The 25,628-nt window shown below is 35.5% G+C and overlaps 2 protein-coding genes and 1 pseudogene across 3 annotated transcripts; 1 reads left to right on the plus strand and 2 right to left on the minus strand.

Annotated features, from left to right (window-relative positions):
• Positions 1-263: 263 nt before the first annotated feature.
• LOC114744248 (serine/threonine-protein kinase fray2) lies at positions 264-9,112 on the minus strand. Of its 2 annotated transcripts, none has more exons than XM_028932434.1 (21): positions 8,695-9,112; positions 7,410-7,664; positions 7,161-7,285; positions 6,694-6,738; positions 6,164-6,245; positions 5,981-6,049; positions 5,634-5,804; positions 5,486-5,551; positions 4,481-4,549; positions 4,331-4,399; positions 3,891-4,237; positions 2,675-2,814; positions 2,474-2,568; positions 2,299-2,337; positions 2,153-2,212; positions 1,721-1,810; positions 1,555-1,606; positions 1,423-1,481; positions 1,213-1,277; positions 1,056-1,107; positions 264-865 (listed from the first exon to the last, which is right to left on the minus strand). In XM_028932434.1, the coding sequence occupies exons 1-21, from the start codon at positions 8,866-8,868 to the stop codon at positions 800-802; spliced, it is 2,190 nt and encodes a 729-aa protein (XP_028788267.1). In that variant the 5' UTR covers positions 8,869-9,112; the 3' UTR covers positions 264-799. The 2 variants fall into 2 exon arrangements, with proteins under 2 accessions (XP_028788267.1, XP_028788266.1); XM_028932433.1 differs by having other exon boundaries at positions 1,721-1,822; positions 8,695-9,111.
• Positions 9,113-10,428: 1,316 nt separating this feature from the next.
• Positions 10,429-16,762, minus strand: LOC114744243 (protein HLB1-like; annotated as a pseudogene).
• Positions 16,763-21,096: 4,334 nt separating this feature from the next.
• LOC114744244 (embryogenesis-associated protein EMB8-like) lies at positions 21,097-24,987 on the plus strand. Its single transcript, XM_028932429.1, has 8 exons — positions 21,097-21,564; positions 21,662-21,790; positions 22,059-22,190; positions 22,768-22,910; positions 23,010-23,107; positions 23,198-23,292; positions 23,754-23,807; positions 24,451-24,987. The coding sequence occupies exons 1-8, from the start codon at positions 21,148-21,150 to the stop codon at positions 24,643-24,645; spliced, it is 1,263 nt and encodes a 420-aa protein (XP_028788262.1). The 5' UTR covers positions 21,097-21,147; the 3' UTR covers positions 24,646-24,987.
• The last annotated feature ends 641 nt before the right edge of the window (positions 24,988-25,628 follow it).

Below are 25,628 nucleotides of genomic sequence, written 5' to 3' on the forward strand. Positions count from 1 at the left end.
GAGAAATAACAGAAAGAATTAACAACGCAAAAAAAAAAACCATAGAAATTGTAGAATTGAAACATGAAGGATCGAAGGATTGTATGCGGCTGTAACACTTTAAATACCCGAAGCCGATTGATATGAAAATCAACCCAAAAATTGGTCAAATTTCTTCAAAACTTCACTGAAGATGGGCACCATCAAGTAAACTGCATGGCAAACTCAATTCGGTATCTTCAAATACTCCATCACGATGTTCTTGGCAAATGGCAAGAATAATCGATCCCATTTCAACATCACTCAGATAGTTTGGCCCAAATCGCAATTCAGTCGAGATGCAGCCTATCATTGGGCTGGTTATTGAACAATAATTTTATACAAGCTCAAATTCGATAGATAATAATAGCTTATTACAGTTCAATATGTAGGGACATCTTTATATCCCCGGGATTACGTCCCTACAATTCTCTTATCCTGACAATTCTAGGCATGCTTCATCTGCAAATTTGGCTGGTTGCAGAATGATGTAGGAGACGAGAAGCTCATTTACATCTAAAATTAAAAATGAAACAAAAATAAGATTAACCTGACAGACTATCATTTTTGCTTATTTGCACTTGCTAAGCAGAATATCTTCACAGATGCTTATTGAACACCAGATGGGCGGGATCCCTGAGGATATTTAACTTGGTCAACCACAGTATCCTTAGAAAAGAGATCCCCCTCCAGCAGAGAGAAACAATGCATTTACGTATAATTTCTCTCAGTGCCCGGATGTATATGTGCATCACCAAAGCATATCACAAATCATCACCTCTCATGCTACTTCTTCTCTTATGTCCCCATGATCCCGACTGGAGAGAGATCTTAGCTGCTGTTGTAACTGCTCAAAATAATAACAGAGTCGCCATTTAGATTTACAGAAACTTTTTAACATGAATTTTAGAATTATACCTAAATATTAATTCACAAGGGTTAAAAGACGCATGATGGAAAAATAACGCCTCCATATAGCCAAGTTTAGAAAATACAAACGGTGTACGGCTAGATCTAAAGCGACCCCATCCTTTTACCTGTATCTGTTTCAACTTCTCAGCAGTCAACTCCTCTGACACATTGATAAACCTGTAACTCGTGGAGATAGCGAGAAGAGAAAGATGTGAGATAGGCATTTTAATGTCAAATGAAAAGGGCTACTCATAAAAACTTCTGCCAATTGTTATAAGTAACCTGGCCTGTAGTTCTGCAATTTTGTCCAGCAGCAGACGTTCCCTCTCTGAAGCTGCTGAGTCAACCTAGAAACCACTCAAAGGGTCAATGGCAACTTTGATTTCAGGGAAAATCATTATATATCAATGATAAGAAATGCAGACGTCACTAGTAATTAGAAGTAACCAAGCAAACAATTGAAACGGCTGAATTGTATTAAAAGCTACTCACAATTCCATTGTTCTCTGAACTGCGATACCCAGGCGGCGGCGACTTTCCATTCAAAGAAGCTGAAAAAATGATTGGTCTTTTATAATTCAATACATACTACAATGGATTGAAACGGGAAGTTTTTTTCCTCACCGTCAACCGCCTCAGCTGGTTGCATGCTATTTAACAAATTCATTATTAGATCCTGGAATGAAATAGAAAATTTCAATGAGAATATCAATCAGCAAGATTAATGTTGAGATGAAGAGACTTCAATCAAGTAGAGCCAAACTATAAACCAGTTCACAACTGCCCTCACCTGTTGAATAGTTGTCTGCTGGAAAAGATTCTGAAGGTGAGTCATAAAAAGTGATGAAGGAATATTGGTATCGGCAGAATCTTTGGCAGCCTGACCAGTTGGCTGAAGAGAATAAGATGATATTCAATCAAAGACAGACAATATTTTACATTAATATTCATGCATTAAATGAATATTTAATGATACATAAGCAGCCTGCAACTACATAATACATAATTTTCTTGGCAACCGGATAAATCAGAAGTTGAATATGATAATTTTTTTTATTAGTTTTACTTCATAATCCTGTGCAATGCACAGAGTCGCTTTCTAGTTACATAATAGTTGTTTCAAGGGCTGGAACTTCAAAACAGGGATGCGGCTAAGTACACATCAATAAGAATGACGAAAAATTTAGCAGCTAGGTTTAGAGAAAATGACTGATGTACAAACCATTTGTCTAAAATCTGCCATCCAATCACCAACACTGGCAGATTTCCGCAGTGGTGATCCCTAAATTGGACAGGAACTGAACATTAGCTTGGGGGGAAAATATGGCATGACTGTAAAAATACTAATTAATAAAGCCATCAACCAACCTGTGAAGATCGGCGAGGAACTGAACTTAAAGGAATATCCTATGGCAAAACATCAGGTCAGTCAAATTTATACTATACAATAATAAAAATAAGTTTTATCCCACTAGATGGTGTCAACTATATGGATAGTCAAATTTATGATATAGGGTAAACAAATAACAAGATTGAAGCATACCTTCACAAGATCTAAATTTTCTGACGTTACTGAGAATCGCCCTTTAATCTGCACAAGATTAGCCTTTGACTTATCATCCAAGGAATCTCTGAATCCTGCAACGAGCAGAATAAATAGAATTTACTCTAGCAGAATTTCACGAGAACTGGCCGTTGGGAATGCTATCACTTGAACATATAACCTCAAGTGCAAAATCAATACCTCCCGAACATTTTATTGGAGCTGATAAACTATTTGCTGAAGCTCGGTTCGGCAGCATCAAAGGACCACTAAAGCTTGGAGTTTTTCGTGCTTCACGGTTAACTTTCTCACCTGATGATGGCTGATTTTCGTTCTCAAACCTAAAAGCAGAACATATTTAATCAAGCAAAAGACAATGATAGTAACCACCGTTACCCAATAGCAGACAGTAAGACAGAGAAGCAATCAACATTTGGTCCATTTATTTGAAAATTTAAATTACAAACTCCCTACAATGAATATGAATATATGTTTAAAAGAAAGGTGAAAGGGAAAAAGAGGATTCTCAAACAACTATTTCTTTTCAGAGGCTGCACTCCGTATCTACTTCATCTCATATTATCAAAATGTGAATGAACTGAACTGTCTATATGTCATCAAATGTTAACTAATTTTCATAAGTCATTTCTATAATTGGCACTTGTATCCACAAGCAATTAAGAGGGCAGATAAAATATTTTCTATATTATTAGCTGAAACCCAGCAAGAACAAAGCACCCCAGGCATTATTTTTTCCTAACTCGCATTCTCATTCGCAAATAGTCTTCATTCCTTCCATGTGAAAGTCAATTACCTAAACAAAACTTCCTAGAAATCAGACTTCCCCACTAAAATATTAGGAGTGAAAAACTTTCAAACCATCAACCAGTAGCTTTGAAATAAAATGTGAAAGAAAACAACGTAATCTCCCTGACACTCAACTTCATCCACAGCAGAACTACACAAGAAAGAATGAATATAATAGTTATTATGGTAAACAATATGCATAAGAAATCAGGGCTCTTGATTTCTTTGGGCCAGCACTTTAAACAAGCTTAAAAACGAAGATACCGTCACATGGTATTACTTAGGATGAGTTGTTAGCATAAGTTGTTAAGAAATAACGGAGTTGGTGTTTTGTCAGATCACTTGCAATCCAGTAGCCTGTAAGTAGGGACGAGGCAGTGGTATGAGTGTTGTTGAATAATATTGTCATTGTGCGTTTTCTGGTACAGACTAAAAGAAAACAACAATTGCAATATTATTCAACAATGAGCACGCATATTTTCCATCCCTTATTTTTAGGCTATGTGGGACGCAAGTGATCTAATAGAATACATAGCCTATTTCTCAACAACCTTCTACCAACAAACAATCCTAACTAATTCAGCGTGACAGATAATAAGATAAAAGGTACCTTTCTGAGGTACGCACTCTTTCTGATAAAGAATGACCAATCACAGTTCCTGGCACCAGTGGCCCACTTTGGGTCTGACGACTTTTCAATGATTGAGATCTAGTCTTACTTGTCCCAATATCCTTCTCCAACGTGGATGCTGTTGCCTCAGCAACTGATCCATTTCTTTTCCAAATAATATTTTTAGAAGATCCAAGTTCCGGAAGATTACTTTCAACAATCTTACCCCTTTGGTCCAAGCTCTCGCTCTGTCTCACATCATTACTATCTGGTAGCGATGTGAACTCATCCTGAGGTAAATTATCTAAATTCTTTTTCCCTGTACCAGATTGGGAATCATTTGCATCCTGTCATGAAAAACATTAGAGCTGAACAGTCAGGTAAAGAAAACCGAAAACAGCTGGAATAATTATTTTTTGTCACAAAGCTTTCCTCACGACCTTATAATTGGTGAAGAACTTGTTTTCATCTTCTTCCCTCATCTCCAAAATATCATCATCATCCCTCACCTAGCAAGACTCAAAGACAAAGATTAAACATTAGAAGAACTAATCAGTTTAGAATTTAAAAAAAAAAAAATTCATCCCTACCAATGAAGCTTGAGCTTTCAAATCATCAATATCAAAGTTCCATGCACTGACCCCTCGTTGATATTCACTCTAAAAAGAACAAAGGCATAGATAGATTAGATTTCTCCAACTACAGATCCCTCCCTCTCTCTCCCTCTACAAAGAAACATACATGTCAAATTGGACGTTAACTGAAGCTGCCAAAAAGAAAGACGTTTTTGGTATCTTAATTTGGGAGACGGCGGACCAATTGATCTCAAACCCCCCCCCCAAACATACATTTATTTTTATAATTATTAACTTATACTCTCCAACTCCTCTTCAAGCAAAATTGACCAACAGGAAATAAGAGCAGCCTGGTGCCTCCCATCTAGGTGTAAATCACCCAGACGCTCCGGTTTAGTTCAGCTAGCTTTAATCAAGCTATAGAGGGCATGACACGAAAGGCAGGTAGGGAGTGGTGTGGGGTGGGTTAAGTGTTCTAATTCCAAGGCAATAGGATGATGAGGGTTATGATGGGTTGGAACCCATCACAAACCAAACCACTGCCCATTTTTCCAACCCCTCCGAATTGGAGAACTTGGGATGGATTTGGGTTCTTCATAACCTTCGGTATGTTCAATTGAGATTCTATAAATCATCTTAGACAGCTCAGCAGGAGCTCAACCTCTAATCCTCTCTATTTTAAGTTTCATTTACATAAATGCTGGAAATGTCGCCCTTCAAATCCACCTCGCCACATTAATAACATTTTAACGTCCAGACAAGGGGCAGTAGATTAATATCCACGTTTTCATTAAACTATCAAAGGGCGGATAGAATTGTCTCTCCTATCCCACTCCACCCCCTTAACAACTATCCAGTCCATCCCTTTAAGACTCCCAATTAAACCCAAAGGTTATGTTTCATACACAGCTAGAAACTAAGTTTAAGAGCAAGGGAAAAAAGGATCTATTGATCATATGAGTTATTATCCAAGAAAGTGCTACATGAAAGCAAATTATAAGTTTGCATTCCAGCTTTCACCTGTGATAATGCTTCTTGTTCCGCAGAAGGCATTTTCTTCAGAGCTAGTTCAGCTGCATCTTTAAGCTGCAAGATACCAATAAAGTCAAGCAAACATACAGACGAAAGAAATCATAGAACATGAAATAACATATTTATGATGGAAAACCTGAAGAGCTTTCACACGATTCCAGAGTGGTGGTAAGTCAGCAAATAGTTTATTCACAGAAAGTTCAGGAGGCTTAGCGTTTTTGAAGAAGGAGTGTTTCAACAACTTCTCTGCCGATGGCCTCTTTGTTTGATCTTTGACCAAGCACATAGCAACCATTTCCTTAAAAGACTGATCACAACTGGAAATACTTTAATTAGAGTATAAATATATAAGGAACAAGATAGAACACAGCTGCGTATTTGAATCCCTCTTCAGTCTCACATGTCATGACTACTTAATGGATCCAAAAAAATTAATATAATGAATGTCCTGAGCAACAATGATACCAGAAAGAACACAAATACCTTAGAGAACTTTTTATCACGATCATAATCGAGTCCGGGAGGGGCATTTTGGATGGTCATTAGAAGAACCTATTGAAAAAACAAAAAGGTTAAATCATTGTCCTATGCCAAGAATTATGGTACAAGAACTTGTGTTTTAAGTTTTCTGACATGTGTAGTTGAGTGCCCACTAGAAGTAAATACCTTCATCGGAGGATATTTTGAAAAAGGAGCATGACCATGAGCCAACTCCAGTGCCGTAATTCCAAAAGACCAAATATCAGCTCTGCCATAATTTGTGCATCAGATAATCTCATCAGTAAGAATGAACTTGGTCCGCTATTTAGTCAAGGTAGGAAGACAAAATGATTTGTAAATTAAGTAGATGCAAACATATATTATGTTAACACGAATGTATAAATATTCCAACTTCCAGATTAACAGAACAACATCCCTTTTCTGGCAATTACAAGAAGAAATCCCAGTACCACCAGTCAAACCACCCAATGCATAAATTTCTTTAGTGAAGTTTAGCATGCCCAATATACAAGTACAATAACCAAACCTTAAGGTCCTGGAGCATTGAAGCATGAGATCAGAACCAGTACATGTGAGAATCAAGTCATTTAGGAGGATAATTGTCAGGATACATTCTTGAAACATTATACAACAGACCAAATCTTGGTTTAATATGGTTTTCAGTTATGACATCAATATTCAGGTTTATGACTCACTTGAAATTGTAGCCACTTCCTGGTTGCAGTACCTCTGGTGCCATCCTGAAAACAAAGGCCAAGGACACTGGTAACACATCAATTATAAAAGAAAGGATGGGAGAAATATCACAAAGGGCATTGTGCGATTGGTTAGTTGGATAGGCTATTAGTTCTATTGGGAGATCTAAATTGTATGCCTATTAGTATAAAAAGGGATAGATACACGTAAACAGCGTGATAGATTTTGGTAGAGTAAATTGTAAATATACCATTCATATCATTCACATTCTTTACATGAAATTATCACATTTTAGTACATTATTGGTTTGCAAATATACTATTCTTTAAATATACTAATAGGGATACAATTAAGATCCCCTAACAGAATTAACAGCTTAACAAGCTGACTAATTCGAACTAACCAACCATGTAACAAAGGGCATCGTGCTAAGGCATTTTCAAGACATATGGATAGCATATATTACCAGCAAGGAGTCCCTACGAAAGTATTTCTCGAACGCTGCCTATCACCAGTATCAAACAAGCAAGCTGAAACACCAAAGTCAGCAAGCTTCACAGTCCCTTTACTATCAAGTAAAATGTTTCCAGCCTGTGGAAATAAAAATCATATTAAAAAAATGCATTACGGGTTGACCATACAAGTTAAGGTCACCATCTGAGAAAAAAACAGAAGTAATGAAGAAATCCTATATTAACACCATATTTACAGTTACCTTAACATCACGATGAATATGCCCTTGTCGATGAAGGTATTCCAATGCCTTAAGAGTTTCTTTTAGAATAGATCCAATAGCTGCCTCTTCAAATCCATCAGGATACGCTATCTTCATGAGGTGTAAACAAGAACCTTCATCCATGAATGGCATGACCACCCAAAGATTTCGTTCAACAACAAATGAACAATATGACTTCACGACATTTGGGTGATCTATCAAACTCATAGTTTGAGCCTCCCTCCGTATGTCATCCTATTAAGGTTCGCATTTCATCGGAGTGAAAATTAAAAACAGAACAAAACCCATGGATAGATCAAACTCACCATGTATTTAATAACTAATAAACAACAATCTCAGCGATGAATCAAAATAATATGCGGAAAAAAAACAAAATGAAAATAAATAAACAATATAGCACGAATTGATGAAGCCTAAAGCTGTCTGTTAGTGTCACTATCACTAAGTTTTCCTCAACTCACATATCCCGTGAATATTTTAAAAAAATATTAACAAATAAACCAGTTTATAACATTACCAAATATGCCCACAACAACAACAAGCCTTATCTCTCACTAGGTGGACCAAATACGCCCAAACAGAACAACGGAGTAATTTTTATGTTCTTGAGATGTAAACCACCAACTTTGCTCCCCGCGCAATGATCAACCGTGACTCTAAAGTAAGCACACAAACGGACACAAGTGCCCTTTAAAGAAGCAGTGCATTACGATGACCAGTGGCTCTTGTAGTATTTATACAGAGATTGATTTAAGTTAAAGAAGAGAGAAAGATTAAAGGAAGAGATGAATGAAATAACAAGATGGAATGCAAGTGAAGATTTGTAGAAGCATTTTATTTTACAGAAAATCGAGGGTACGATCTTACAAAGAAATTGGCTCAAGTTCTAAATGAGGATTCATGCAACTAATCCAGAACAGCATTGCTCATGCTAGAGACTAGTAGAGATAATCATCAATACAAGTTCCGACCGGTCATACATATATTAATAGGGAAACCTTTATGTATACGACAGAATCAAATTAAAGAAGTATTAATGTGAGATGCAAAATATAAAGGACACTGTAATGGCTTCCTCCTCTACAGTTTCTATTTAAAACACAGATGGATGGTGCATCGATTGTTTCTTTAGAGCCTAAAATCTGATTTGTGGTGCTATAAAATACTCAAGGCATGAGGAAAATCATTGAAGCATGGTAGTAATCTGTAACAAGAAACAAGAAGCAGTGATGCGAGATTAGATAAAGGAGGGAAGAGAACAAACCAGATTGGAATTGATGCGATCGAGATCCAAACACTTGACAGCGACGAGTTCATTGAGAGGAATATAGATCGCGCGGTAAACGGTGGCGCTAGCACCAAAACCAACCTCTTCGAGAAGCTTGTAGTCAGAAGGATTAGAAGAATAATTACTGCGATTTCCTCCCATTCTTCCCATACACCCTAGAAGACCGTAACACGGTTGCTACTTAAAAACTTGCTCTTCTTCTTGATCTTCTTCGTATCTTTCTCAGCTCAATCTATGAATGTTTCTGAATCAGGCATGCGTTTCGTTGACCGCCATCACTAATCATTCAGAAACACCACCGCAACAACCACTCGCTAGCTGCTTGCTTTCCTATGCCATGCCAACAAGCTCCAAACTCCTCACGTGTCCCAGCCTTCCTCGCTCATCCAGATCTTGACGCGTGTAAGCCCTCGTCACGAGGGCCGATTAGGACCCTTGCGAGCTTCCTTTGTTTCTCTCTTTGCCAACTAGTACGGATAAGTATTGAAATCTTCAATTGGCCGAAAAAGTTTCAATAAAGTCTTCGAATCTCGTTTAGGACAATATGACCAGTAAACTTTTTAACTTTTAAATTGAAGTGATTAAGTGCATGGGTACAGAATAAAAATAGGGAATCTAGAAAATTATTTTTTATTGCATTTTTCTAATAATAAAAATATATTGTCCTGGTTACTCGTGAGTAAATAGTAGTGCACCAAAAGGCAAACAAATCAGGAAAAAAATCTAATATTTGTATTATAAATTAAAATAATATACTAGTAATACTAAATATTACGTATCTTATTTTGTGTATAATAAAATAAAATCCGTCTTCACTCCTCTAGTCAAATGAAAGTTTGAGTATATTCTTACTTCAAACTAAAATAAAAATTGGGAAAAATTATACTACTTCTATAAGTATATTAAACTACATAATTAGGGGAAAAATATTTTTTGTATTTTATATAAGAAAAACCAAAATATTCATAGCGTTTTGAAATTTAGGAGCCATATGAGTTTCTACATAATTCCTGGCCTCGTCATAATAAATAAGGCGAAACTTTTGAATTATAAAATATGAAAATGATGAGTTATATGCTATAATTATTTTATTTTTATAAAAAATGGATGTAAAATAGTTAAATTAGTTGGAGATATAGTAGCTGATGATATTTTCAGCTCTTCATCATTGAAATACCTTCCTACCAAATCCAACAAGGTTTACTCCCCCTATTTTTCTCTTTCATGTATTAATGCATTAATCCAATATTCCAAACACGACGTTATTTCTAGCGTATAGTGGTACCATTTGCCCAAGGCAGACAGGGACGTGTGTCATCGGCTGCGAATGTTAGGGGGAAGTCAAAAGAACTCATGCCGATCAATCCTCCGTTGGTCAACACACTAACAAACTCTCAATGTGTGAACTTTTGAAATTTTTTGGTACGAGGTAAGAAAATTAATACAGGCCTTTTACTTTCTTCTGTTTTTGTCTGCTAAGTTTCTGTGTTCTGTTTGGATGGGAGGGAATAGAAGAGAGATGGACAGAGACGATTTTAATAAATTTAATTTTAACAAAAAAATTTTAAAAAAAAAGTGAAGTTAAAAATGTTTAATTAATTCTTCATACTTTTCAACCAAACATGTTTGCACATGGACACATACAAATGCAACATGCACCCAGGAATAACATAGGCTATTCTGGAAAGAGAAAATAGTGGGAAATTGCAGAAGGCTAATTCATTAGTAACCTCGATTTTGAATTGAAATGATTTCACCCAACATTCAAATATTATACACAAGTTAGATTTTCACAACTAGTACTCAACTCATAACATGTAGATCTTATTTTTATAGGAGAGAAAGGATAAAACGAAGAAGATAATAAATGTCAAAACAGATTTCCAATACATTAAACAATCTGATATATTCATCCCGTTATTATGCCTGCCAGTACGTCACTTTTGCCTCGTACATATATTGTGTACACTAGGAGAATTGCATCCAGCCATCCATCCAATGATTCCCATGAGTCAGCAACCTTGTAAATCACGAAAAGGGAGAACAAGAATCTCAGAGCTGCATATCTTAAAACCAGAGCGGAATACTATGCTTATTGTATTAACTGGAGCAAATTTCAGACACTTCAGCTAGATCATAACTTGTAAAATCTATTCCCTCCAATCCCTAATATAGGAGCTAATTAGAGGTTAAATTTAGCCATAAATATAAAATCTCAATTCATTTTATCTTTCATATTTATCATTTCTTTGTAAGCTAATTTACCTTATAAACTAATATATAATCTAATATTATACATGGATATCTTAGGAAGATCATATCATATTAGTTATAATTAACTAATTTATTTGACTTTCTTAATCTATTCAAATTAGTTGAGTAGCTCTTACATTAAAATCAAAGAGTATTAGGTTTTGATATAGAACATTTACCGATGTGCTTTAGCAATGAGTAAAGGAGAGGAATACATTTCACCAAAAAAAAAAAGGAGAGGAATACAAGGGGAAATGATGCTTTGCATGAATATTAGGGTAGCTGCATAAATTTCATGATAAGAGGGACTCATGCCATGTAGATGTAATGAGGACAGATTTCTTGTAATAGCCATCTCATTTAAAGACAGTAATCTCATGTTAAAAGTATTCTATCAACACAAAACCAGCCATCACAAGAAATAATCCTTTTCTGAAAAGGCATCAACAGATCTAAGTGAAATATCACGTGGGCATTAAAATTAAGAATACAACATTTCGCCCCAAAAAAAAAAAAAAAAAACCAAGAATACAACATAAAATCATAGCAATGCTAAGGGGATGAAAGTGATCTTTTCATTAATGGATTATTGATTATTCGATAGGAAGACATGGGGCACTCATCATAAAAATTATGACCTAATCATTGCAAAATTGACCTATGTCGTCCTCAATCAACATTATCTAAAACATTACCATGGTCCTGACCAGTGCAGGAAAGTTTGAGAGCGGGAAGCAACAAATCTATATAGTGTGGAACAACTCCAAAGTGAATATAAATTATTCTTACCAGATAAACGGGGCCATGAACTGTATCTATGCAGAGGCCTGCACCAGGTGGTAAAGTTAGATCAGCACACGCTGATACAGAAACAATATCTGCAATATCTACTCTGACAAATTTCCTGTCTCCATTCACCATATCTGTTGATCTGTCGGAGGAACTTCTAGAATCTGAATGGAGGAATGTAATTTAATTAATTTAAAAGGAGCACGTGTTTTGGCCAAAAAAAAAAAAGGGAGCTTGTGTTAGAGATTTCCAGTGATATGGGGTTAAAAAAAAAAAAAAGGCTGACAAAAGCAAGGATTTCAATTTGTAAGCCAATCATATCTTACCTGTTGAAGTCTTTCATGATTCAAAAGGAATTCTGATCGCTTCCAGTCATTATGAGGTGCAATTGGTTTCCCCGCAGGAGGTGCAGTCAAATATCCAACTTTAAGATGCGGTAGGGGCAGCTGTCAAAATGGAGTTGTGTCAAATTTATTGTACAGATAACAAATAAATGATTCAAACAACCCACACAACTTCATAGGTCAAAAACAGTATGCTATAACAACATATATATGTCTTGAGAGACAAGATGAACTACTTGAAGCAATAGAGAAGATAAGGGCCAATATGACTCTCTAAAGAGAAAGGATTAAGGAGCTTCAAAATGGAGCAATTTGAAGGCAAATAATACAGTAACTCCTGTTCCATATTGACATTTCAGTCCAAGCTTGAAAGGTATTCTGAAAACAGTTTAAGAGAAAAATGTTGTACTCACCATAGAACGCACCAGCCGCAGGGCACTGCTATAAACCTGTTACAAAAAAATAAAATAAGGCTACATAGTTGAAAAGGAAAAATATCAAAATGAGAAATGAAAGGCTAACTGTAAAAATGAGGGATGTTATCTTCATCAACAAGTTTTCTTAATCTGAAAAAAGCATCTAATCGTCGGGAAAAAAAAAAAAAAGCAGACATTAATTTCTTACTGAATAATTCGGTTTCAATGCATGAGCAGCGGCAATATATATGGCAGATTGGCTGTACAATTCATTTGGTGAAACTTCTTTAGCACTGACCGATCCCCCAGCTCTGAGAGTGTCCTCAGCTAATCCGTACTGAAAAAGAAATACAATGCATGCAATACTTACTCTCAACTCGACTACTGGTCAATTCGTGGCAATAAAACATATACTATGAGAAGCAGCAGCAATCTCACCAGAACAGTTCCAAGATTGTAAATTGCCCTATGGAAATCAAATTGCAACTGTATGGCCGCACGGAACTGCATTGAAGAATATGGATAAGTTAAAAAGGCAGACGAGAGAGTAGATTTTATTAACAAGGCATCATAAGCAAAAAATCGCTTACTGACAATATTTACCTGATTATTTCCCCTTCCCCACCCCCAAAAAAGGGGGAAAACAAAAGGAAACAGGAGAAAAAATAAAAAGGATTCGTACCTTGCTTATAGCAGTTCTAACAATTTTCTGCTTGTCTCGTGCTGGAACAATGGCACTGAGTTCCTAAGTGGGGGACCAGTTAAGAAAAAAGAAAGAAAAAGATATTAAGAATTTCCACACAAAATATGATATATGGAAATTATAGAACAGCTTCAAGCATGGGATCTATTAAATAATTCTCAGGGTATCAGGAAATAGACCGTAAGCAAGGGAAAAATGAGTCAGAAACCCCAATTTGATTCAGTTTTGTTAATTGTGGGAAATAGTAATCTTCAAGTTGTATTTTAAAGCTTTAATTCAGGCTTAATCATTAATTTTAAATTTATGAGCTTTTTTTTTTTTTTTTAAAGTTCTGAACATTAAGATGCTTTTCTAATGACTGTAATTTAACAATGTTAGAAAGAAAGAGCAGAACTGATTGGTTATGACATAATCTTGATTCATACGTTGGCATGCAAGCACAGGTGCACGATAACCTAATTGGTTGACCGACCCTTTTAATTGGTAACTGGCAACAAAAACTTTCAATTGATTAATTAAGCTGATATTCTTGGTAAAATTTACACTGTATTAGTTACTGATCATGGTTTCTAGGTATAATTTTATATCACTACGATTCACTATTTGATAAAACAATAATATCTGAATAAATACACAGCTGGCAGTTAAAATTGTTAAGAGATTCATGTTTAAATCATGAGCAATAATATATTCAGCAGCGTATTTAAGATATTAAGAATCAAGCAATTCCACCAGCACCAAAAAAAAAAAAAAAATTTGGTGGAACGCTTTTAAGATAAACAATGTGGTAATTTATAATACCTGAAGAGCAAGTCCCCAGTTGTTAAGTGCCTGAAATAAATTCCATGTCAGATTGTAACAATGGTTCGGCATGCAAATGAGCATGCTTTTAATGAAACTTAAGGAAAGTTTGATCGAGATGAACCTGAGGACTGTTCCAGTTGAGTTGGACTGCTTTTTCATAGTTTCTTGTAGCCTGAAATACAAAATATAATATTCAACAAAAATTAGGTTGTTTAATGCTGAGCCTCTCAGTTATATCAAGCATAATAAAGATAGAATTCTAAGAACATAAACTCAAGTTTACACATGTTATAGCATCATCCATAATCAGACTGAGCAATAGCAAGAGCGGTCAAAAGCAGTACTCATTTCCCTAATGTTAAGTATAGATAAAATCATAACAGAAGGTAACAATCATTTGTTCACCTGTTTCCATAGCTCTTCAGCTTCCTTTGTGCGGCCACGCATTTTAGCTCTATCAGATATTGCTATAGCCCAGTTGTAGAAGGCCTGTATACCATCAAGTGTGAGGGGGGAAATCCTAATCCATTTACGCATGAACATACAAATATAGCTTGATTTGTTTTGGGGGGGGGGGGGAGAACATATTTCTCATCCTGGCTGTATAGAAACTCATGACGAGGATTTATCAAGCACTAATCCTGCAAATAGGCTGACAGCCCAGACAGCAATTGTAGCTTGGTTGTAGTCATTTGATAAGAATTTTCAGAGGATATCCTTACATACATCATGAAGTGTGGGACAAAGACGAGTAGCCTCATCATATTTTTTACAAGCTTCCTCAAGCAATGCGTCTTTGGAAGGTGACGTAGAATCTGGGCTGACATTATCTGCACTTTCCTGCACACCAGGGATGGTTGAGTGGGAAGTTTACATAAACTTTGGAGTAAATAGACCCTATTGTTAGCACAATCAAGTAGTTTTTTCCATGATCGGAAAACATAAACAGGAGGTCTTAGCATGCAATGCAACTCAGGTTGCAATATCATTTTTATGAGAATATACATGGTGCAGTGAGACAATGTTAAAAATATTTAACGACAGATATTCTTCTTCAAGAGAAGAAAGAGATGAAAAACCTCGAATAAAAACAATATACAAAATTCACTCTTCATCTTCCATGGTGCGCTTATGCATATGGGTGAAATACCACGAAAGTATAACTTTGAGGGAGTAATAAATTGTTAAAATTCAAGCACGCTGCAAGTACAGTAAAAAGAAAATAGCACATTAAACTTCAATATCTAAGGAACAGAACAAGAAAGCCAATCAGACCTGAAGTACCAAAGCCCAGTTGTACAATGCATCATAATCTTCTGGATTTCTCTCAATTGCAGTAGCATACCTAGAAAAATCAATTGAAAGTATAATCAGAAACGAAAACCTCCAAATGAACACAATAAAGACGGCATTTCCCAAATAAAATGTTGGTCTTTAACAACTTTTTTGGCATGAATGTAGAGAGTTGAAGATAAGAACTGATTGCAGCACCTCCTAGCAGCAAATGTAAGAATACGTTGCCGGGACCGACCTTCCTCATCAACACCTACAACACTATTTATCAAAGCCATTGCGGCATTGTTCTGTTCTGATTGCTGTTGGTGCGGACTTTCTTGGCTAAAAATTTTCAGAAGTATGTAGAGTTAAATTTCATCCATAAGAGAGAAAAGCACTCTCAAAATCCTAAAACTTATATGCTTTTGATGTAGCATGGCTGAACATAAAAGGATGAAACCGATAAGGCATTTATCCATGCGAAAAGGAGCAGTAAATACGAACTCAGAAATAGAATAATAACCAAAACTTCACACTGATATTGTAGGAATTAACCACGCAGAGTTCAAAGTAACTTCATTCATAAAAATCATTTATGTAGCAGTCCAATTAATAATTAGGTGAAAAACTTAAGAGCTACTGTGAAAAAGTTTTCTATTGCAATAGTAATAGTAAATGTGTGGTAACTCCCAAGGAGATTTCATCGTCAAAATTCAGAATAGTAATTGGGTGATGTTGAGATAAGAATCAATTGATTAAGTTCTTCATCACATTCCACGGTCAATGTATGCACACATTGATTAAATGTCGAGAAATTCCCCGCAGGTACAGCAAAGGCTAAAGAAGACGGTATATAAACAAAAGAATATGGCTGAGGAGAGCATCAATTGAACAACAGAAGGGGAACCTGTAAGGTGAGCTGGCATCTTCTCTGTCTTGCTCAGAATCATTTTTCAATCCATTCAGCAATTCTCTCATAGTGAAAGTTCGACTTCCTTCGTCTTTTCGGAGCTCAGGGCGTGAAGTTGGTTCGGCAGAGTGGGTGTGATCGGCGTCATTGGAGCGGATCGAGGTTTGTGAAGCTTCAGAGGACTTGAGATCTACATCGGTCTTCACTGGTTCAGCTTCTGCTTTAGGTTCTGATCCCGATTCCAGTTCAGGCTGTGGCTGTTGATGGGTTGGAGATGCCGGTTGTGGTTCTATTTCTGACGATGGATTTTCCTCAGATTGAGGATGATGCGCTGATTGGAGTCCGTTTTGCAATTCAGGTTCCAACGACATTTTCCGAGATTCAAATTTTACTGTAGAAAAATGAACGGAGGAGTTTCGGACTGATCTAATTGACAAGCACAGAGTGACGGAATGAGAAGGTAGAGCACCGAGAGATAACTAACAGTGCAATACCTCTGCAAAAGCGGAGGGACAGAGAACTGTTCTGAGTTCTTACCACTTTACCACGTTCAACTCGCGAAAACGTAAACTGGTGATGTTGTATTAACTTCTTTTGCCCTCCTTTGCTACGAAATAATGGAAATATTGACAATCAGTACCAGTAATTACAACTTCATCGACATCCTTTACAACGATTTTTAGGTTGGTCCTGCTAGGAGTTTGAAATTGGGTAAAATTACTTCTTATAATTTTCTCCATTATTTAAGTTAGCCCCTAATAGTTTGCAAAGTTTTTTTTTTGGCCAACAGTTTGCAATAGTTTGTGGTTGTAATGCAACAGTTAAATCAAGCTATACAACGATAATAGTTTGTGGTTGTAATGCAACAGTTAAAAAAATGTAACGATGATTTAAAAAAAAAAAAAAAAGATGGAGCGACCTTTACCTGTGTTTGGCTTGACAAGGGGAAGGGAGGGAAGTGATTTTAATGAAGGGGGAGAATGAGAGAAATTTTAATGATACCTTGTTTGGTTTATAAAAAGAGAGGAAGGGAATTAATCGAAAATTAACTATTTTAATCTTATAAAATTAAAATAAATTTTTTCACTTTTTCATTTTGTCAAGATATAAATATGTATAATCAAAGAATACTCACAGTTTTGAAGACGATTTGGATTGACTTCTTGGTGATAGCGGCTTGTTATCCGTGAAAAGTCAACTCTCACACACAATTATAGCATATTAGGGCGTTAAAAAAATTAAGGGTAAACGAGAAATTAAATTATTTCATTCAGGTTAATTTTGAAATGTAAAATTTTATCTCTCATCTTCCTTCTAAAAAACCCCACTTTTAGAGCAGAGACTGAAAAAGAAAAAGGAGGGAAAGAGAGCCCTTTTCCTCGTTAAAAAATGTCCAACCAAGCGAGAGGAAGGAAGCAACTCTCCTTCCCCCTTAAAAAATTTTCCAACCAAACAAGGGGGATCAACTTTTTCTCCCCTTCCCTCCGAAAACCAAACGCAGCCTTTAAGGTAACACTTAGAGAAAACATTCACGCAAACACAAATGTCTTGCTATGGGTCATTTGTATGACAAAAGGACATTTAAAGTGCTTTACCAATATTTTGATTTATACTTCCCAAAAAATAATTGTTAATACCACCTCCGGTCCTAATTATAAGAGCTAGTTGACTAATTTGAGGAGATTAAGGAAATAAGTTGAATTAGTTATTTGTCCTAAATAAGTGTTGTCTTTCCTAAAATATCATTACTGATCAAGTGTATTGACTTGAACTATTATTATTAGAAGAGTTATTTTAGAAAAAAAATGTATAAATATGAGAACAAAGTGAATTGAGGTCTTATATTTAGGATCAAAATAAAAGTCAAACAGGGTCTTATATTAAGGACCGGAGGTAGTATAATATTTCCCAGTTGTCAATTTTAAACGGATTAGTAGTATATTACCTCCGGTCCTTAATATAGAACCCTGTTTGACTTTTATGTTGGTCCTAAATATAAGACCCCAATCCACTTTGTCTCTTATATTTATGTATTTTTTCCCAGTGTAATCCTTTTAACAATGATAGTTCTAGCTGATATATTTGATTAGTAAGGATATTTTAGGAAATACAATATATATTTATTACAAATAACTAACTTAACTTTTTTCCTTAATCTCCTCAAATTAGTCAACTAACTCTTTTAATTAGAACCATCATTATTTAAGGGATCAAAGTGTTAATATTTCCGTACATAAGACTCAAATAATATTCTCCCTTAATTTTTTCCGCAATCCGCGTCATCCATCACAATGTACACATGGTGGTGATGCCGTCATAATCTCAACATGACAGTATATTAAATGCGTGCTTGGCTTCAGGTTAGGGCTAATATAAGTTTTAGCCTCTTCAATTTATTTTTATTTAAGTTTTAATTTCTCAAATTTTAAATCATAAATTTTTATTTATTAATTTTTTTATTTAAAATATTAGCCTTTATAATTTAATAAAAACTTAGAATGTTTTGTCTCTTAAAGGATTAAGACATGTGGTTTGAAATTTAAGGGGGTAAAATTCAAAACGAATGCAAACTTGAAAAGTTAAAAATTATATTAATCCCATTAAAAACTATTAACATTTTGATTTTTATAATTTCTAAAATAAAATTCACTGCACTCTAATAAAATTTAGATCACACTAGCTAGAGTGATGTCCACTGAATATGCATCCCTGGTTCTTCGCGTTCCGTAACATCGAAGGCAGGCATACACCATGTTTAGCCTTTCAATTCTTCAATGCTTGAAAAGAGGCCGATAAACTAATTCTGTAATTGATAATGCACCCACAGAGCAGAGATTTCAGTATTACACGCCGATTAATTGGCCTCACTAATAGGGTGCACATGCTAAGCACATACGTTATACATATACTATCCCATTCTCAGGCAAATGTTTAAACTCGGATTAAAAAATTAAAATAAAATTTCCACTTTTGTCTTAGGGGGTGTTTGGATATAACCAAACCATGGTTTGGAGAATAGCTTCTGGAGAATAGATTCTGGGAAGAATAGATTTTTTGAAGAATAGATTTTGTAAAAAAGTGATTCTGAGAAGTGAGAGTGTTTGGATAGTTGTTCCCAGAAGCACTTTTTACATGTACAAATTACTAAAAAAGGCATAAGTTAATATGATAATTACAGAAAAAAATATATTTTATGATATATTTTAATTTAAAGGAATAAAATTGTTAATAATATATTTTTTATTAACATAATTAATAATACATAAGATAATATAATTAATAATTAATTAATATGTATATATATTTATAAGATATAAGATTAAATATATTTATAAAAAATATGTTTATAAAAAAAACAAAATATATATCCTATAGGCTCTCACACACTCTTTTTTTTTTTTTCCAAAAGCAAAATTTTTTTACTTTTCTCAAACCATGGTTTTGGTTTTTTTAAGGGTGTTTGGGTGATTTTTTCCCAAACCATGATTTGAGGTATCACCCAAACACCTCCATAACGTATATTTCTGTCTTTTGTTGCAGTGTGTATTGCTGGGTTTCTATCTTTGTTGTTCTAAGCCAGCTTAATCATTTGAGTAATTTGAGTTTTACTCAAATTTTTCAGATGTGGTTGGTCTACATTTTAACATACTCATTTTACTTTTTAAATAAATGGACTTTATTCAAAAAAATTTAAAAAGCATATACGAGAATTAAAATTAAAAAAAAATCCAAGATACATGAATCCTTATGCTAATTTGATGATTCAGACATCGTTTAAATCTTTTGACCAAAAAACAATAACATCGTTCAAAGGGACGAAAAGTGGACTCATTACTATTAAAACTTTGATAATTTGGTAGAAGAAATCATCCATTCATAAATCATGATAAAGCCTCAAATAATTGAGCCATGTGGAACATGAGGCATCAGTGCTTCCCAATAGTTTTCAGTCATGCCTCTCCACTATCAGCCGCGGCAATCACATCCAATCCCATTAGAAATAACGGCCACACAATCTGAGAAGAAGAAACTAATCCAAAATATAGTGAAAATTGATGGGTTGATGTTAATGCAAAAAAACGCATTTAAATTGAACTGTTATTTTTTTTTTTCCAGCAAATTGTTATATACTGTTTCTGGTTTTTAATATAAAAGCTTGATAACTGATTTAAAGAGATTAATGACTCGTTTGGAATGATTTATAAAAAAGCTTTTCAATCATAATTTACAAAATATAAAGTAAATATGTGAGGTGATTCTTGTCTTAATTTATGTAAAACGTGTTTATATAAGTAATGCCAAACAAGTATTAATAAAATCAGGTAAGCTAGTTAATTATTGAGTCCGTTTGGAATAGCTTATAAGTAGCTTATAAGCTGCTTTTTAATAGTGATTTAAGGAATACGGAGTAAGTATGTGAAATGATTTTCGTCTCAACTTATGTGAAACATGCTTATAGGGGATTTCTACCGCTCTGCCAAACAGGGCCATATAGCGAACATATGTTGACTTTTTAAAATTACTCTATTTAATTACATGTATTAGAACTATTTTTAATAAAAAAATTCTTACAATTAATAATGATATTTTTTAAAAAAATATTACGAATTTGAAAGATAAAGTGGAATTTTTGTTTGCCAAAGAACATACTTCTATTTACGAACTAAAACATAGCTAGTACAATCAAAGCAGAAACAACTGGAACCAGGATTAAAAAAAGAAGAAAAAGAACCCTATTATCCGTTTAGGAGCAATTTTTTTTTTTTTGACCAGGTTTAGGATCAAATTAAATACAGATAAATAGGTTGAATAAATTTATTATCCGTTGGTCAAAAAGAGAAGCATGAATTGAATTAAGATTGCGGAGTCCTGCAGAATTCGCGTACTGAGGAAGATAAAATAACAGAGATGGTCCAGTTGGCAGAAGCGTAAAGGATGGCATTGGCAAGGCCTATTTTGGGGCGCCCCCCGCTCCCAAAGCATCCGCCGCTGCCTTCTCGCCTGATCACTCGCTCGCTGTTTTCTTCCTCCTCCGTCCGCCTTTCTTCTTCTCCTGCCGCCGTCGTGCCCATGGCACTTCCACAGCCTCATTCCTCCTTTGAAGTCATCGGAGGTGCCCGCGACCTCTTCCTCCCTGCTCTCTCTTACCTGTCCCGTCCTTACCCTCATTTCCCCTTCATTGCTTCTAGTCGCCACGTCGAGACCATCTTTGCCGCCCTTTTCAGGTCTGTTCCTCCAGTCAAGTACCGACGTCAGTGTATTCACACTAAAGACGACGGTGCTGTCGCTCTTGATTGGGTTGCCGGCGACGATCGACTCTTGCCTCCTGATTCTCCCGTCCTTATTTTGCTGGTTCGTTCATACTTCACTTTCTTTTTTTTTTTTTTTGCCGATTGACCGAAGAAATTCTTTGCTTAGTGTTTAGGAATTCAAATGCGGGGTTTTGCAGCCAGGTTTAACCGGGGGCAGTGAAGATTCCTATGTGAGACATATGTTGATTAGAGCCCGAAGTAAAGGATGGCGTGTTGTTGTCTTCAATAGTCGTGGCTGCGGAGATAGCCCTGTTATCACTCCACAGGTCCATATAATTTTCATTTTGTTTCTTTCTTTAAAATTTTAATAATGTTTGACTCTGCTTCACTGGCTTGTGCTTCGTTTCTAAAAATTGCTGCTATTTCAGGCTGGGTTCCTTTCCGTGTTTGTCAACAACTATACACTGTAGAAGAAGAAACACTTTGCATTTTTTAAGACTTTATCCTTTTCAATCACTAATGCTAAGATATGCTTTTTTATTGTTGACTTAGTTGTGCCATAAATATATGATTAATCTGTACACTGATATGCAGTTCTATTCAGCTTCGTTTCTAGGAGATATGCGCGAGGTAGTCTCCCATGTCAATACGCTGTACCCTGAAGCTAACATATATGCCGTCGGTTGGTCACTTGGGGCAAACATTCTTGTTCGTTATCTGGGTCAGGTAAGATATCTATATAATAGCAGAAGAGCACAACCTTCGTCTAAATTGGTTTAGCCGTGCTAGTTACTGCCTTAGGCTGGAAAACTCAATTAGCTGATCCTCTTTTATGGTTTCTTGAAACATTAAATGTTTCTTAAAACGATTGCCCATTTTTCTTCCAGTGTGAACGATTAGCTAATTTTTAATACTAAACAAGCAATTTAAACTGCTTGGAGCATGTACTTCTAAAACCTTGTTCGTGCTACTCAGATGAAGAATTTGATTGCCCTGATAGATGTCTTAATATCAAATTGTGGTTCTCCGTGGGCATCTTGTCATATAATTTGAAGAATATCATTAAAATTTTGCATTTAGCTGAACTCAATCAACTGGAATGCAATTTAGTACCTTCTCACTTTAGTCGTCTGGTGAGCGTTTCTAGTAATGTACTTTGTGTTTTGTCTGCTATTATCTGGAACCAAATATCTGCTTTTATTTCTACATCGTATCATCTAATTTTTGGCGCATCATATATTTTATAATTCATTGAATTCTACTTTAGATTATGATCATCATATTTGTCATTTGCCACTTTCAGGAATCCCACGCTTGTCCTCTTTCTGGCGCTGTGTCACTGTGTAATCCTTTCAATTTGGTTTTGGCCGATGAGGACTTCCATAAAGGCTTCAACAATGTTTATGATAAGGCTCTTGCAAAAGCTCTTCGTGAAATTTTCAAGAAGTAGGCTTTTGATATGTTAGAGATGGTTGTTTTAGTTTCAAGTGAATAGATCCATGATCCATCCACTAGACATGACAATATCATGGCAACTTTTTGCAGGCATGCTTTACTCTTTGAAGACGTAGGTGGTGAATATAACATTGAATTGGTGGCGAATGCCAAGTCTGTCAGGGACTTTGATGATGGACTAACCCGTGGTATGCAGCCTTGTTCTTTGTCATTATTGAATCTACCTGGATTATTATTGTGAGTGTTTATGCTCGGGAATAATCCCTTTGGCTTTGCAGTTTCTTTTGGTTTCAAGTCAGTGGATGAATACTACTCCAATTCAAGCAGCTCAGATTCAATAAAAAATGTTCAAACTCCTTTGCTCTGCATCCAGGTGAAAATATTGACTAGAAAAAAGTAGAGTTATATATGCTTCTGATTTTAGCGTTATTAAGCAGTACAAAATTGAATTAAAAGAAAATCCTGCACTGTTTTCTGCTTTATTTCGGCACTACATAAGTTATCATTTTTTGAGTCGACAACTAATTACATAATAGTGGGAATGTGCAAGTTTCTTCTTTCCCTTTTCTGACCAATATTAGATAAGTACAAGAAAACATCGTTCTCCTCTATACAGTTTATGCTGTGCAAGATGCAAGGCCAAAGGAAGGAGAAGGAGCCTAGAAACTTTTACACACACACACACACACACACACACACACACACACACATATGAAGGGGGAGAAAAAGTAATATTTGAACTAGTCAAAATAAATTATTTTTTCCTAATGACTCTGAACCAATATATTTGAACTATTCATAGTATTGTTTTTTTGTTTTTTTTTTTAATTTTAGGCTGCCAATGATCCAATTGCTCCGGCTAGGGGAATTCCTCGTGAAGACATCAAGGTATGCATGATTCAGAATATCAATGCTATCACTCTTGATTAAAAACACACGTGATAAGGGATACATGAAAATAAAATAGGAGCTGGAATCAAAATAACTAGAAATGAAAAATGTTTGATTTTCATTCATTGGTACTGGATAGATAATTTGCAAGTTGGTATGATACTGTGGTTTTCAGACAATAAATACTCTTCTGTTTACATCTCATTTTTCTCTGACTTTGAAGTGAGAGAGGATTTTGAGGAAGGGAGTGCAAATGGTGGCCATGCTGTTTATTTTCCCACTCTCCCTATTCTTTTGCTGAGCATATATTGACACCCTTATTCTTCAACCCTCATTTTCATCTGTTTGAGCATCATTCTAAGGTTGGGCCTTGTGTTTTCACTCGACCAAAAGTGTCAATGAGTAAATTAATCCTGATTGTCATCAAAACAAGGAGGGAATTGCATACCTTGGTTGTCATTTGTGAAACAGTAGCTTTTAAGCAACAATATTCTCTTGATACTCTATACCCGCTTTTTAAGTAAACCCCATTCTAATAAACTCTGTCTCTCACTCTGTCCATCTCTTGCTTATAATTCTTTAATTATTGAGTCGATCATGCCTTGGCTCTTATGATATCAATTCTAACTTTTAATGTCAGGAAAACCCAAACTGCTTGTTAATAGTGACCCCCAAAGGAGGCCATTTGGGTTGGGTTGCTGGTGATGATGCTCCATTTGGATCCCCCTGGACCGATCCTCTGGTTATGGATTTTCTTCAATATCTGGAGAGAGGACCCGTCAAGTCTGGTACATCTCATCAAAGCAAAGAGGCATTGCATCACCTCGAAGTGTAGTTTTAATACGCTGGTGAACATTCTTTTATACATTATGTATACATATTTGAGAACATACTTTAGAGTTTATAATCATACCATTGGTCAGGGTCCCCTTAATGCTGCTGCGTGGGACAAATATATTCTCATTTGTTTGTTCGCTGCATGCAGTGGTCAGGACTCAGTATTTAAGGGGGGGAAAAATCCTCAGTCATGTCGGGAGAATAGGGTCTCTTGCCATGTTCTCATATCCCCATCTTATTTCTGCCCCACAATCTCATGATTCCTGTATTCAAACTCGGGGGCCTTATTCTGCCCTTGTATTGAAAATTAATAATGTTATTTTTATTTCTGAGAGCATTTGCCAATTGCTGGTCAATATCTGAAAGAAACTTATATGTATGTAGAATAATATCTCATTATCTTGCCGTGAAATGATATATTAGAGCAGTTAGTGGAATAGGCTTACTTGCTGTTCTACAGTGAAGGTGATTAATAAAAACAAATTCTTCTAGACATATATATCGTGTTTTGAAGCACTGCGTGAGATTTAACTGGGACCATTTTAGACAGACCGTTTCATTTAGTTACTGTATGTTTTATAGGGCAAATGACCTTTCTTTGATGCTTGGAACAATGCTGGTTAAACCATTAGGCCGAGCCTGTTCTTCGGAGATTATAGGTAGAAGGCCTATGATAGAGTATCTCGTTTATATGGTGTACCAGGATTTTCTACCAAATAGTTCAAAGTTTGCTCAATCGATCTTCTAATCTTTTTGGCCCGGAATTCTATGTGGCAGTTTGAAAATGATGAATAATCTTTCTTTGAAAAAAAAAATGAAGTTTGCTCGTTGGAAGAGCCTCTCCAACGAATGATATTGCGTTTTAGTAATAAAAATTATATCTAGCAACTTGAAAATGAAGGATGCTGGCATAAGACGTCTTGCAAGCTGAATAGTACGAATAGTTTGTAAGTATTGTTACCTATGAAAGTGTTATTTATT

The sequence above is a fragment of the Neltuma alba genome, unplaced genomic scaffold (assembly GCF_004799145.2).
Source record: "Neltuma alba isolate B1F8T4 unplaced genomic scaffold, ASM479914v2 tig00004298_pilon, whole genome shotgun sequence".
Classification (NCBI taxonomy): Eukaryota; Viridiplantae; Streptophyta; class Magnoliopsida; order Fabales; family Fabaceae; genus Neltuma; species Neltuma alba.